A 12,209-nucleotide genomic window follows, 5' to 3' on the forward strand; every position below is an offset into this window, starting at 1 on the left:
CCTGTCTATAATCGCTTAACAGTATTTTTGGAATATTGTTTGATGTAGAATAGTCTCATAAAAGGTTATAGAATAAAAAAGAAGAGGTTCTAATATTGAACTGTAATGCAATGCTTTTTATTATTATTTTTTATGTCAATTAATTCATATATGGATGCTTATTTTTTTACTTTTCCAGTAAAAGTGACCCTTGGTCCATTGTGTGTCTTTTTCTTTATGACCTTGCTCAAAGGCATGTACGCAAAAGGCTCAGCCTTACCCTTACGTTTAACATCACCGCCAGCTCTCTATTATTATTGGATAAAGATCAGTATAAATTATAGTCCAATTACATACACAAATAAATAATAATTAGTTTTGATTTTACCTTTGCTTTGAATTCTTTTCCGATTCTCTCATACTGCTGTGTCTTCTTCTTAATCTGCTTCACCGCAGATCCGTCATCCAAATCCATATGGTCATCATCATTTGCTCCATTCTTGCCCTTCTTGAACTTAATCTTGTTGTGTCTATCACGAACGAAACCATCGGCACTATTCTGAGCTTGCATGTAGTAATTTTCTTCTGGTGATTCCTCTACATTGTTCTTGTCTTCGGTATTTGATCCACCAATCACCATACGACCATCCTCACTCTGAGCAAATCCAGAAGATCTCTCAAGGTTTCTCTGTTTTCGCTGTACAGGTTTAGCAGCTATTATTATTATTATTATTTAAAAAAAAACGATAAAAAATGAGTTAATTAAAGCCATTTACAATTAAATACAAACAGACAACTTACATGAAATACGGCCCAAGGCAGAGGGATCCAAGAAATCAACAGGTCCACTCTCTTCATCTTCGCGAATATAAGTTGTGTCCATGCTCTTTTTCTGTATCAATTATTTATTACTACTTAATTTCCCTTGCTTATTTATCTTAGTGTTTATGTTTACCTTGTTTTTCTTCTTGTCATTTCCACCAAGTGGTGCTCTACCAGTAGGCTGGTCTTCATTGTCTGAATCTTCCAATTCACTTTCGCTACCATATACAATTTCCTCAAAGGCATCATTGTGAACAGCAAGTTTGCTGACTGTTTCGCGAGCACCAATAACATCATCCTCGTCCTCGTCCTTATCGTGAGTAAATGCCTTCTTGCGCTTAGCCTGGAGGCGGCGCTTTTGGATATTTGCAATAAGCTTCTTGTCATCTTCGGGAACTAAGGAGGCGATAGTTTCATAACTGAAACGACGAATAAGACGTTCGAAAATATGACGGAGCTTGATTTTGAAATGGACACGATGTTGGTGGCTGCACTTAAGCATACTGGAGATGACAGCAGGAAGCTGAGGTTCAATAATGGAGGTATCGAGGATAACAACGCACACCTTGGTGTAGCCAAGAGCGGCGCGAACAATTTCTCTGTTGTTGGAGGCGACAAAAACGTTCATGGTTTGAAGGAGTTCAGAAGCCAGCTCGGGAGACATGTCATCTATAAGAAGGTTCACATTTTTAGAGCTTTTCTTACGCTTGTTCTTTTTCTTCGCTTACCCTTGAATTCAAAAATAATACGTGCGAGTGCTGTAACAGTAGCAGCAATCATGTGCGCAGTTGTACCTGCCAAACCAGCAGTAACCATCATGAAGAACTCACTGATAGAGGCAGGAGCATCAGGCACACTATCTTCAAGTCCTTCAAGTTTGCTTTTCTTTACTATGCCACCTTCCTTCATTCTCTTTCCCATTTCAACGAGGAGAGTGAAAGAATGGTTACGCATAGCCTCGTTGTTACCCTTGGTACTGATGACTGCCTCGGACAAAATAGCAGGAATGAAATGGAGATCAGAAGATGGGAGTAGGCGAACGATCTGAACAAGAGTCAGGACACGATGCTTCTTTGCAGCCAAAGAACAAGAGCCGGTTGCAGCCAACAGCTTCTCCTGGACATCGTCAATATGGCTCAAGATTACTTGGCGGCCAACATTATAATCCATCAAGTGGGAAAGGATCTTGTAGCCCTTCTTTTGTAATGTGGGCTGATTTTCTTTTTCAATCAAAGTAGAGACAACGCCATTATAAAGGATTTCGATAGACTGGAAGTCTAAGAAAGGCACCATGATTGTAGCAAGATCAAGCATGGTGTGGGCCATGGGGGGAGGAGCGGCAGGGTCTGGGGAGATTTCTTCAGGGTTTTCGAGGGACTGGGACAGAAGACCCAAAACTTTTTGGAAGGTGATGTTAATATCCTAAATACAGATAAAAACAATCAAGCTGTTAGACTAATTTTCATTCACTTATACTTTACGTGTTTCAAATTTACCTGAGGGCTAGTGATACTCAAGTAAGCATCAATAAGATTACTCAAGAAACCTCTGTGGACAGGCGCAATCTGGCTGTACACATTGAAAAATACTGCAAGGAAGTTGACAGCAAATTTACTCAGATGTTCAACATTGGCAAGAGCTTCAGTTTTGGATACACCATATGCTTTCTTAAGATCAGCATCGGTTGCGTCTGATTTGGCAAGGCCTCTGTTCTTCTCAATCAAAAGCTGGAGAGCCTTAGCAATTGTTGGGCGCAATTCGGGTTGGGTGTAAAGAATGGAACCAAAACGTTCGGCAATTTGATCATTGAAAGCTTCACAAAGGTCGTAAGGCAAATCACAAAAGCCAGGTGCAAGACTCCAGATCTGATTCACCAATGTCTCGTAAAGTTTAGCTTGTAAGTCCAAACCACGCTCGGCGGCTGACTGGCCGCGCTCAGCAAGACGGTCACCCAGAGGAATGAAGAAGTTAGCAAAGAAGCCTAGCGAAGTGTTGGTGGTGTAGGCTTTAAGAAGAGGCAAAAGGAAAGCACGTCCGACTGAATCCGAGGAACTAGGGGTTTCAAGGTTAAGTGGCAAGATTGCTAAGAAAGCTTCGGGGCCCATGGTAGCAATAGCTGCACCCAAAGTCTTATCCAATTGTTCCTTGTAGTTTTCGGCAGGAGTCAAACGGAGCTCGCCAAGTCGGGCAAGACAACCATTCATCAAAGGAACCGAGTAACGCTTGAGTTTATAGAAAAATGTGTGCATGACTACCATTATGTGCTGCCATGCTGCCTGGTAGTAAATGCCCAAACCAGACTCAGCCATACAAATCATATCAACCAATCCATTATTCTGACCAGCGTGGGCCTGTTCAATCATTTCATCAGTAACACAAGTCTCAATCAAGGTGCTGAGACAAGCAGCAATCTCGCGGTAGCACTTCGATTCTTGGTTCAAATCTTTGAAGATAAGAGTGTAAATGATAGGAAGGTCAGTTGCGCATCGGGTCTTGTTAATCCTATGAATTTAACATTATGCATTAGTATCTAGGTGTCTTATTAAGGTTTTTTACCAGTCTTTGATGGTTAACTTTTGGATATTATGAATTATTGGCTAAAGATTAAAATACCAGTATATTCAAAAGTCAAGTATCTAAAACAAGCGAAATACCCTTTTGTTGATTAACAGCATAAAAGCTAAGACATACTTTGCAAATGCTGGATAGGCTTTACTAATGATCAATAACCACGTGGGCAGTAAACGATCATCAATAGCAGCAGGCTTAAGCTCGCAAATTGCCTAAAAGTACACATATTAGTTTTTCAATATCTTTTTTCTTAAGAAAAAAATTACCCCAAGGAGGCTCAGGAACTTTTCCTCATCCATATCATTTTCTTCTGCTTCAAATAATGCTTGGAACACGTCAAACGAAGCTTTTGTCAAAAAGATGTTGTTAAACTTGGGCAGCTGCAACAAAGTCTGGCAAAGAGTGTTGAAGCGCTAAACAAATAAAAGACAGTTATTACCCCAGTTTATCAATTACATCTTTGTATCATGCTACTATCATGCTATTTATTCTTACGTTAACAGGCCAGTAAGGAACAATTGATTGGAGGAGGGCGAGGATTTGTTGAGCAGCATGTTGGTCTGATTTTGTTGTTTCGTGGAGAACACGGAGAATGAAGTCAGCTGTCATGCTTGCAGCAGGATGGGTAATGGTAGGGGGAGGAGGTCTAGAAAGAATGGAACGGATAGCATCGTGTGCCCTCTTTCGTGCTTTGGCTTGAGTGTTAGCACAAAGGATCAACAAAATCTGATAAGCTTTCTTGGTTATAGGCATAGACCATCCATTGAGATCCTGGTTAGCCAAAAGTTCCTGCCAGCATCCAATAATTGATCGTACGACAGGCTGTTCCGACTTGTATTGTTCGTAGGCGGCTTCGAGAATAGCATTAACGGAACTGAATTTGGAACGAAGAACGGTGGGAGGGAGGCTGTCAAACAAGTAGGATATAAACATACATATTTAGTTGAATTCTTGTAAATATACAATTTAATAGCATTCTTACAAAGGGATTACTTCATCAAGGAGATACAAGAGAGCTCCGTTAATTTCAAGGCTTCCTTGAGATGATTCAAGAGTGCTCATCTATAAGAAGTACTTGTGAGAATTCACGGTTTGTACTGGGATATTTCTTGCTTACAATGGCACCAAAGTAAGCAATAGGAGAAAGCTCGGCATTGTTTTCACGGATCGTCTCCTCGATTGCTAAGAGTGTCTGTCCATACTAAGAAGATATAAAGGTACAAGCCCAGGTTAGATCTTCCAAGGCTTTTTTCCTCGGTGAGCTATTTAATTTATACCAATTTTTGGTTTTCAAGCTTGGCTTCAGCTTGATTGCGGATCCTGTCGAGTTTACCCTCCATCGTTAGTAGGTTCGCCGGATATGCTTTAAAGGGAAAGGTATATACTAATTTTTACTCGAGGTATGCAAAAAAAAAGAATTTTTTGGATTTGATGGACTGCTTGTGACGCCTTTTTGAAGGTATCTCCAAAATGGGAATGTCTTTGATCTTTTGACAAGTAAGCAAGAGAGGCTTATAGGCCATCTATGGACCAGTCTAACTTATTTCCAAGCTCCCCCCAACCAAAACCGTCCACTGAACCACCTGCAGGTCCTTCTGGTCAAGGACCTGTGTGTTATTGGGAGAATTGCATGCTTCAATATGCAGATCACAGAGCGCTAGGCACCCATTTGTCTGAAGGTAGATGAACACAGTGAATATAATTCCTATTGCTGACAAATGAATAATTATAATTTTAAGACCATGTGGGATGGAAGAGAGGAGAATATCGCTGCGAATGGGCAGATTGTATCCGACAAGGTGTTAAATGCCACAATCGATTTGCCCTCATGATGCATTTACGAATTCACACCGGAGAAAAACCATTCGAATGCACTTTTGCGAACTGTGGTCAATCGTACGCATCAACCGACACTATTAATTTATCGCTTTTCTTCTTATTCTTATTCATTGTTAATGAATTGATATAATAGGTTTGGCCGTCAGGACGCACTTATGCGGCACCGGAAAGCAGAACACGGAGAAGAACATTTGGATGGCGCACCAAGCGGTCCTGCAGTCAAGTCAGGATCCAACTTGAACAAAAAACCATTAAACTTGCCACTTTCAAAGGCACCAAAAGGTTTTGAAGGCGATACACCACCGAAGAAGCGAAAACAAATTTCCGGAGATTTTGGAACTAGTGAAGACACTCCAAGCTCACGCGAATACACATTAGCCAAAGCTAAACTCCAATATATTGTCCGAGAGAATGAGATGCTAAATGATGAGTTGATGATTGCGCAAAAGAAGTTGAGACGACTAGAGACAGAAAGACGGGTGCTTCTGGATGTTCTGATGTCAACTGATGGTGATCGTGAAGAGATGTCTTCACTTTAAGAGTATCAAATTCGTCTTTCTCCCACTTCCCCTCCTTCAATCATATCCCGTTTTATATAAAGTATTGATATACAAACAGTCAAAATAAAAACAAGTCATTATATCTATAGTTTAATTCGCTTGGGTTTTATTATTTTTTTAGATATCCTTGTTGCTTTTTTATCTATATTTTAAAAAAGTTGGGATTTATTATTTAAAAAAAAAACAACCATCATTATGAGTGTGGATGGATCTGAATGCTAGCACGATAAAAATCCGATTTTGCTTTGACGGTCACAAAAATTGTTCTCTTTCTTTGCACCTAAACACACATGGATCAAACACAACAGAACCTCGAAGAACCACCTGTCGTTCCTGTCAGTGATGCATCTCCCCCTACAACAACTGAGAATATCAGCCCGAATATTAGAGACTACAAAGGATTAAAATACGACCTCAACGATCCTAAATTCAAAGGCCTCGGAAAGAATGCAATCAAACGCATTCTCAAAGAAGAGCTTTGGGAAGCTTCTCGGCCAAAACGCATTCAGCATCAACGCGAGAAAGATAAGCTCAAGAGAGCAGAAAGAAGAAAATTGATTGAGGATGGTGTATTGGAGCCACCACCAAAGCGCCAAAGACGACCTGAGATTACTCTGGCTAACACAAACATTGTATTGGATTGTTCATTTTCCGATAAAATGATTCCAAAGGTAAAACAAATATATACACATATAAAACCCATCAGGATGGATAATTAGAAATTAACTTTTGACTGGGTTACTATATTACAGGAATTACAATCCCTACAATCACAAATCGTTCGCTGTCATAGTGCCAATAGAACAGCGCCTCTGAGTATGCCATTAACAATTACATCATTTGATGATGCATTTGAAAAGGTTATGGATAAGAAAGGCGGGAGTTGGACCAACTGGAAGAACGTTAAATTTGAACGAAAAAGTTACACTGAGCTCTACGATAAAAAAGATCTCGTTTACCTTTCAGCTGATTCGGAGAATGTGATCCATGAGTTGGAAGAGGGAAAGACATACATAATCGGGGGTATTGTTGATAAGAATAGATACAAGGGATTATGTCAAGAAAAAGCTACAAAAGAAGGTATTGCTACTGCGCGACTTCCTATTGGCGAGTATCTCCAGATGGCAAGCCGCAAGGTGTTGACAGTAAATCACGGTATGTAAAATGAAATTGTGTGTGGATGTATTATATGGTTCGGGTGTTTATGAATGGGTGTTTCTTTACTTTCTTTGCTTTTTTTTTTTGACAATATTAGTTTTTGAGATCATGATTAAGTGGCTCGAACACAAAGATTGGGAAAAAGCGTTTATGGAAGTAATCCCTCAACGCAAACTGAAGGATTCTTCTCTTATACATAATGGCGATGACAAGGATAAGCAAGATGAAGATGAAGATGAGGATGAGTATGATGAGGATCATGAAGATAATAAGAGTGCTACAGAAGAGAAAACTGAAGAGAAGCTTTCAGATCCAAAGCCTGTAGATGAGGCATAAGCATGTGGACCCGTGTTGTGTCTCTGTTATTTTGCTTTATTCACATTTTTGTACATTTTTACTATGCACAGTATATCACTGCTAGACTTGTTCGAATACTACATTATCATCATCATCATCCTCGTCTTCACCATGTGATGAAGGAGTGCTATTTCCAAAATCCTTATCGTTTGTTTCCATACACACTATTTGCTTGCTTTTCTTTTCGAGTGCCGGCAGTACAATAGTCCAATCTTCTATTTGCTTAGAGTAGCTAGCAATTACTTGTTGTTTAATCTCAATATCTCGACGTAAAAGCGCTATAGACTTTAAATCATATAATTTGAGTTATCCAAAAGAATGATATTATTTCGTTACGCATAAAAATACCTCTGTAAGATCCAAATCCCGGTCTCCGAGTGCTTTAAATCGAAAGTCGCCAAAACCGTGCTTTAAATCCTGGATGGTTGTTTTTAATGGTGTAATACATGCATCGAGGCCATCTATTAAGCTCTCTTTAGTTCAATTGTTCATGTGGCGGACAATGATTCAAAAATAGTTATCTCACCACTCTTCTGACCAAAGTTTTGTTCACTCTTGGTCTGAGAGTCATCAAGGATCGTCTCTAGGCATTCATCAAATTGGGTTGAAAGCTGCTTAACTAGTTCGCTTAGACTCTTGTCATGTTCGGCCATGATTGTTTCTCTCTCTGCCTTGTGCTTGACTCATTTCATTATTTTTTGTTCAAGTAGGCTGCAAGGTAAAAGCGGAGTCTTGCGTTGGCTTTCCTGTGGCTTGCCGTATACGAGACTTGTTTTCCTTCATATCCTCAGTTGAGAGCCCAACTTGGGTTTTCATAGACTCATTACCATTTCTTACACAATGTCGACATTCGCTGAGCAGCTGTTAGCAAATGCGCTCAATAAAGAGGATAAAGCTACCACTGAAGAACATCCCGAAACAGAAGACGAAGATGATATTGAGATTCCTCAAGGAATCTCATTGGAAGATCTGAATGAGAGTGACATTGATGATGACGATGGCGATATTTTGATTGAGCAACGCATTACAGTGAACAACGAGGTAATTACACCAAAAAGAAGAATCCCGGATATTTTCAAACATGTGTATAGACTGCGGCACCCCTTTCATTTTTATTTTTATTTATCGAATTGAAATTTAGGCAGCTTTGAAGCGTATTACCGAGAATGTGAAAGAGAATGATCTTCCGTTCTCTGAAACCTTAGTGGTTACTTCAGAAGAACCCTTGGATTTATATGATGTTCACGACGATCTTGCCCGCGAGAATGCATTTTACAACCAAGCTCTTGCCGCAGTAAAAGTTGGCATAAAAGAATACGAAAAGGCGGGCCTTACGTTTTTATGTCCAGCTACCTTTCATGCACCGATGCTGAAGAGCGACGCTTATATGTTAGCAGTATGTTTGCGGTTTTGAGGAAGTAATTGGATACATCAGTTAATTATGGATGCGTATATGTAGGCACACAAACGAGAGCTTGAAGAAGCAACAGCAAAGAAAGATAGCTTGGATGAGCAACGTCAACGAGAATTATTAATGCTTCAAAAGCAAGTAAAGGCAGAAGAACAACAGCTTTTGAAGAAAAAATCGGCATCAATGGAGAAAGACAAGCTGCTCAAGAGAAGTATGAAATTAATGTAAAATATATTTTAAGCAGAGAACTTATTAACTGTATACATATTGTGCTTAATAGAGCGGAAAGATGGTCCGGTGGAAGAAATGGTTTTGGATGAAGACTTTGATATTGAGGCTGATAAAAAAGAAAAGAAAGAAAAGTACAAGCGACCAAAGAATGGAAAACCACAGCAGAAGAAGAAGGCAAAAGGCACATATAGACCAGGAAAAGCAAAGAGAAACGCAGCACGAAAGTAACCTTATTTTATTTTACTTTAAAAGAGAATCCCTGTTTTAGATTGAAGCATATAAACATTTTGGTTTTACCAAATCATATAAAATCATTGTGCTTTAAACACATTATAAATAAAGTCAATACGACTACAAGGAGTCTTATTGAACGTACCAAATGATAAAGAAGGTCCCAAGACATTTGCTTTTATTTAAGCAGAAAATATCTTTAAAAAAGAAATCAAAGGAAAAATATTGATCGAAAAACAGACCGTGTATACCTCACTTCTATAAGAATACTTAAACACATTACATTAAATGGATTACTTATTCCGAAGTCTACTCACTATTTTACCCGAGAATGGTAAATTGTGTTATTTATTCCAAACAACGTTTATATCAAGATACTGGAATAAGCATCAATAAGGTTAAAATATGTTGTCTTTAGAAATTGCTTGTTACATCAAAGTATAATTAACTGTACACCAATTATATCTTTATTCCAATAGATGTATATATATAAATATATATGATATAAATTCAATGCAATCATCAGCACTATGATTTACTTGCATGAAAGGCTACGGCGGAATTGTATTTTTATTACACAGTAGAGTAGGGAAAAGTTATGCTACCAAAAAAAAGCTATATATTGATTGCACTAAAAGATCTATTTATGTGTGAATCTTTTTGTTTGTTTGTATGGAGCGAATATGTGTGAATCTTTACTGTATACCGAATTTCACATTAATAAAATGTAAAAATTAATGTGGGTACCTTTGCTGCATTTTGACTTCGTAATTAAGACTAAATAAAACCACTCACATTAATTTAAATATTTGACCCATGGTTATATATTAAAGTTTAAATGACCAGGTCTCACGCATGACAAGTATGTCTTTGGCAATATTTAATATTTGTTTATACAAGATGCTTCTATAGGCCACGACATGTTTTCTTGAGCATCTTTTATTATCGAGTTATTGATATAATAAATATTGTACGCAAATTTTGAACACCAATTTTGCCCATGAACATATATATTTTTATTATCGAACATTAAAAGATAATTTAAAGAAATAATATTTGTAATAATTCATGACGTAGTACAAAAACTAGCTGTCCACTTGATCTGTCTTGAATCTCTGGATTTCTAATTGACATGCATGAAAAGAAGGAACTGTATGGTACAGCTAATTAACAAACAATGTATAGTAAAGGAGTATATATTTATATGTGTATGCATGTATTTATGTACATTTGTATGTATTTAAGAAAAGTCCAGTAAAACTGTAAGACGATCATCCCGTCTCCTGTATGATTCCCCCCTGAAAAGGGAGATAATTATGAAAATAATAATAATAATAATAGTAGTAGTAATAATAATGATAATGATAATGATAATGATAATGATAATGATAATGATAATGATAATGATAATGATAATGGTAACGGTAATGTTAATGGTAATGGTAATCGCAATTGTAAAAATAATAATAGTAGTAGTAATAAGTTAAAAGGGAAATAAGCTTTTTTTCAAAAACTATTGTACAATTGCCAGCATATTAACACTAAGCAACAGTGTTAAATTCGGTCAGGATCACTACTTCTTGATGTTGCTTGATCTCCAGTCTTATAGCCTTGTCGCCATGGTTTTGTTGAAGCGATTTTTCGTAGAACTGTAATTCAGCTGGGTGACTTGCAACTAGAACGTACGTATATACGTAAAGATCAAAAGTCAAAAATGGATACTTAGAAGGAAAAACAGAGGAAGCCAAGATATTTACCCCAGTGAGTGACACAAGCAACAATGGATATATCCTAGTTCAACCATCAAGGTTGTATTTTTAGGATACGTAAAATATTTTAATTTAGCAACGGTTTTTGTGGTGATTTTCTATATCCTGTCATCTTACCAGAGTTGAGATACTTAGCCAAACAATACCGCGCATCTTTCCTTCTGTAATAGCCATTAAGAGACCATTGGCGGTTGTGAGTACTAGAGTTACAAAAGCGGCAATACAATTATGTTTGGCTAATGCATGCAAAGATGAGGCTTGGTGCGTTGTCTGCTGGGCTGTACTCGGAAAGAACGCAAACTTGATGAATACTCCCAAAAATGATGAGATAACCAAGATGTGATAGCACATCGTCGGAATTGAACCTGGTAATTGAATGCCGATGGAGCAATGGAACGGAAACTCCTCCCCTACTAGTGTAACACGGTATATTATTTGCAGGACCATCAAGGCCACAAAAGGTACCAATAGCCCAATGCTGATCACATAAAGAGGAGAACGAAGCCTGGATGTTTTTGGGATAGACATTGTATAAATCTTATATATATATATCTTTAATGTCAGACATCTCCAATTTTTGTTTCTTATGTATAGTAATACAAAAAATACCTTTTCGATAAAATAAAGATATAGCACAATCTTGGCAGCAGTGTATAGAAACACGCAGTTGAAGAGTCCAAGTACACACGATATAGAGTTTCCATTATTTGTGCTCATTAGCATACAAGCAATCAGATCAAATGCCCAGGTAATTCCATATATCGTCAGAAGTAACGTTCGGATATATAGGATTGGACCGTCTATACTGGCCACTTTGCGCCCAAATACTAATGAAACCGCCGTAATGCAAGCAACACTAGAAACTTCAGATATAATTTCCCATTGGTCTGGAGAGTACATGCTAGTAGTAATAAACACAGGGAGGTCTCGCAAAAGAGTGATGAGCAGATGAAATTCGTCGAGATAGTTAAGATAGTATTGTATATATTTAAAGGCAGGAAGAAATGCAAATAATAATAGAAAGATAAAGAGGAAGAGAAATAAAGAAAAGAGAATAATGAATATATATATATATCTAGCTCTCTTTTGGTTCGTTCTTAAAAAAGAAAAGAAAAAAGAAAAAAGGTTTGACAAGAAAAAGGGATGTAATGAATTCAATATTTAGGAGCCAAAAAGTTTGTTCAATATAGAGACAGGTTTTTACTTGTTTCTTATCTTGACAACAGGAACAAGCCTCTTCTTTAGCTTTGTTTTTTTCATATTTTTTTGACAAGGAGATTA

The 12,209-nt window shown here is 37.7% G+C and overlaps 6 protein-coding genes across 6 annotated transcripts; 3 read left to right on the forward strand and 3 right to left on the reverse strand.

Annotated features, from left to right (window-relative positions):
• Positions 1–97: 97 nt before the first annotated feature.
• PHYBLDRAFT_130432 (hypothetical protein) lies at positions 98–4,718 on the reverse strand. Its single transcript, XM_018429360.1, has 12 exons — positions 4,650–4,718; positions 4,490–4,573; positions 4,355–4,434; positions 3,868–4,279; positions 3,639–3,785; positions 3,493–3,584; positions 2,298–3,303; positions 1,530–2,223; positions 935–1,470; positions 781–871; positions 368–693; positions 98–287 (listed from the first exon to the last, which is right to left on the reverse strand). The coding sequence occupies exons 1-12, from the start codon at positions 4,710–4,712 to the stop codon at positions 159–161; spliced, it is 3,660 nt and encodes a 1,219-aa protein (XP_018298104.1). The 5' UTR covers positions 4,713–4,718; the 3' UTR covers positions 98–158.
• A 179-nt stretch (positions 4,719–4,897) lies between these two features.
• PHYBLDRAFT_59105 (C2H2-type zinc finger transcription factor) lies at positions 4,898–5,750 on the forward strand (the record flags this gene model as incomplete). The annotated part of the gene is made up of 3 exons (XM_018440433.1): positions 4,898–5,051; positions 5,112–5,268; positions 5,345–5,750. The coding sequence occupies 3 exons, from the start codon at positions 4,898–4,900 to the stop codon at positions 5,748–5,750; spliced, it is 717 nt and encodes a 238-aa protein (XP_018298105.1).
• Positions 5,751–6,208: 458 nt separating this feature from the next.
• PHYBLDRAFT_100719 (hypothetical protein) lies at positions 6,209–7,103 on the forward strand (the record flags this gene model as incomplete). Its single annotated transcript, XM_018427604.1, has 3 exons — positions 6,209–6,442; positions 6,524–6,926; positions 7,027–7,103. Coding segments are annotated over 3 exons (714 nt in total), but the record flags the coding sequence as incomplete, so codon positions are not given.
• A 243-nt stretch (positions 7,104–7,346) lies between these two features.
• PHYBLDRAFT_140079 (hypothetical protein) lies at positions 7,347–7,939 on the reverse strand (the record flags this gene model as incomplete). Its single annotated transcript, XM_018430328.1, has 3 exons — positions 7,347–7,571; positions 7,635–7,759; positions 7,813–7,939. The coding sequence occupies 3 exons, from the start codon at positions 7,937–7,939 to the stop codon at positions 7,347–7,349; spliced, it is 477 nt and encodes a 158-aa protein (XP_018298107.1).
• Positions 7,940–8,126: 187 nt separating this feature from the next.
• Positions 8,127–9,156, forward strand: PHYBLDRAFT_154288 (hypothetical protein; the record flags this gene model as incomplete). The annotated part of the gene is made up of 4 exons (XM_018433309.1): positions 8,127–8,327; positions 8,428–8,682; positions 8,746–8,908; positions 8,978–9,156. The coding sequence occupies 4 exons, from the start codon at positions 8,127–8,129 to the stop codon at positions 9,154–9,156; spliced, it is 798 nt and encodes a 265-aa protein (XP_018298108.1).
• Positions 9,157–10,341: 1,185 nt separating this feature from the next.
• Positions 10,342–11,828, reverse strand: PHYBLDRAFT_185056 (hypothetical protein; the record flags this gene model as incomplete). Its single annotated transcript, XM_018439024.1, has 4 exons — positions 10,342–10,834; positions 10,917–10,950; positions 11,046–11,465; positions 11,538–11,828. 4 exons carry the CDS (start codon positions 11,826–11,828, stop codon positions 10,701–10,703), a joined length of 879 nt encoding a protein of 292 aa, XP_018298109.1. The 3' UTR covers positions 10,342–10,700.
• Positions 11,829–12,209: the final 381 nt, after the last annotated feature.

Source organism: Phycomyces blakesleeanus, assembly GCF_001638985.1.
Source record: "Phycomyces blakesleeanus NRRL 1555(-) unplaced genomic scaffold PHYBLscaffold_2, whole genome shotgun sequence".
NCBI classification, from domain to species: domain Eukaryota; kingdom Fungi; phylum Mucoromycota; class Mucoromycetes; order Mucorales; family Phycomycetaceae; genus Phycomyces; species Phycomyces blakesleeanus.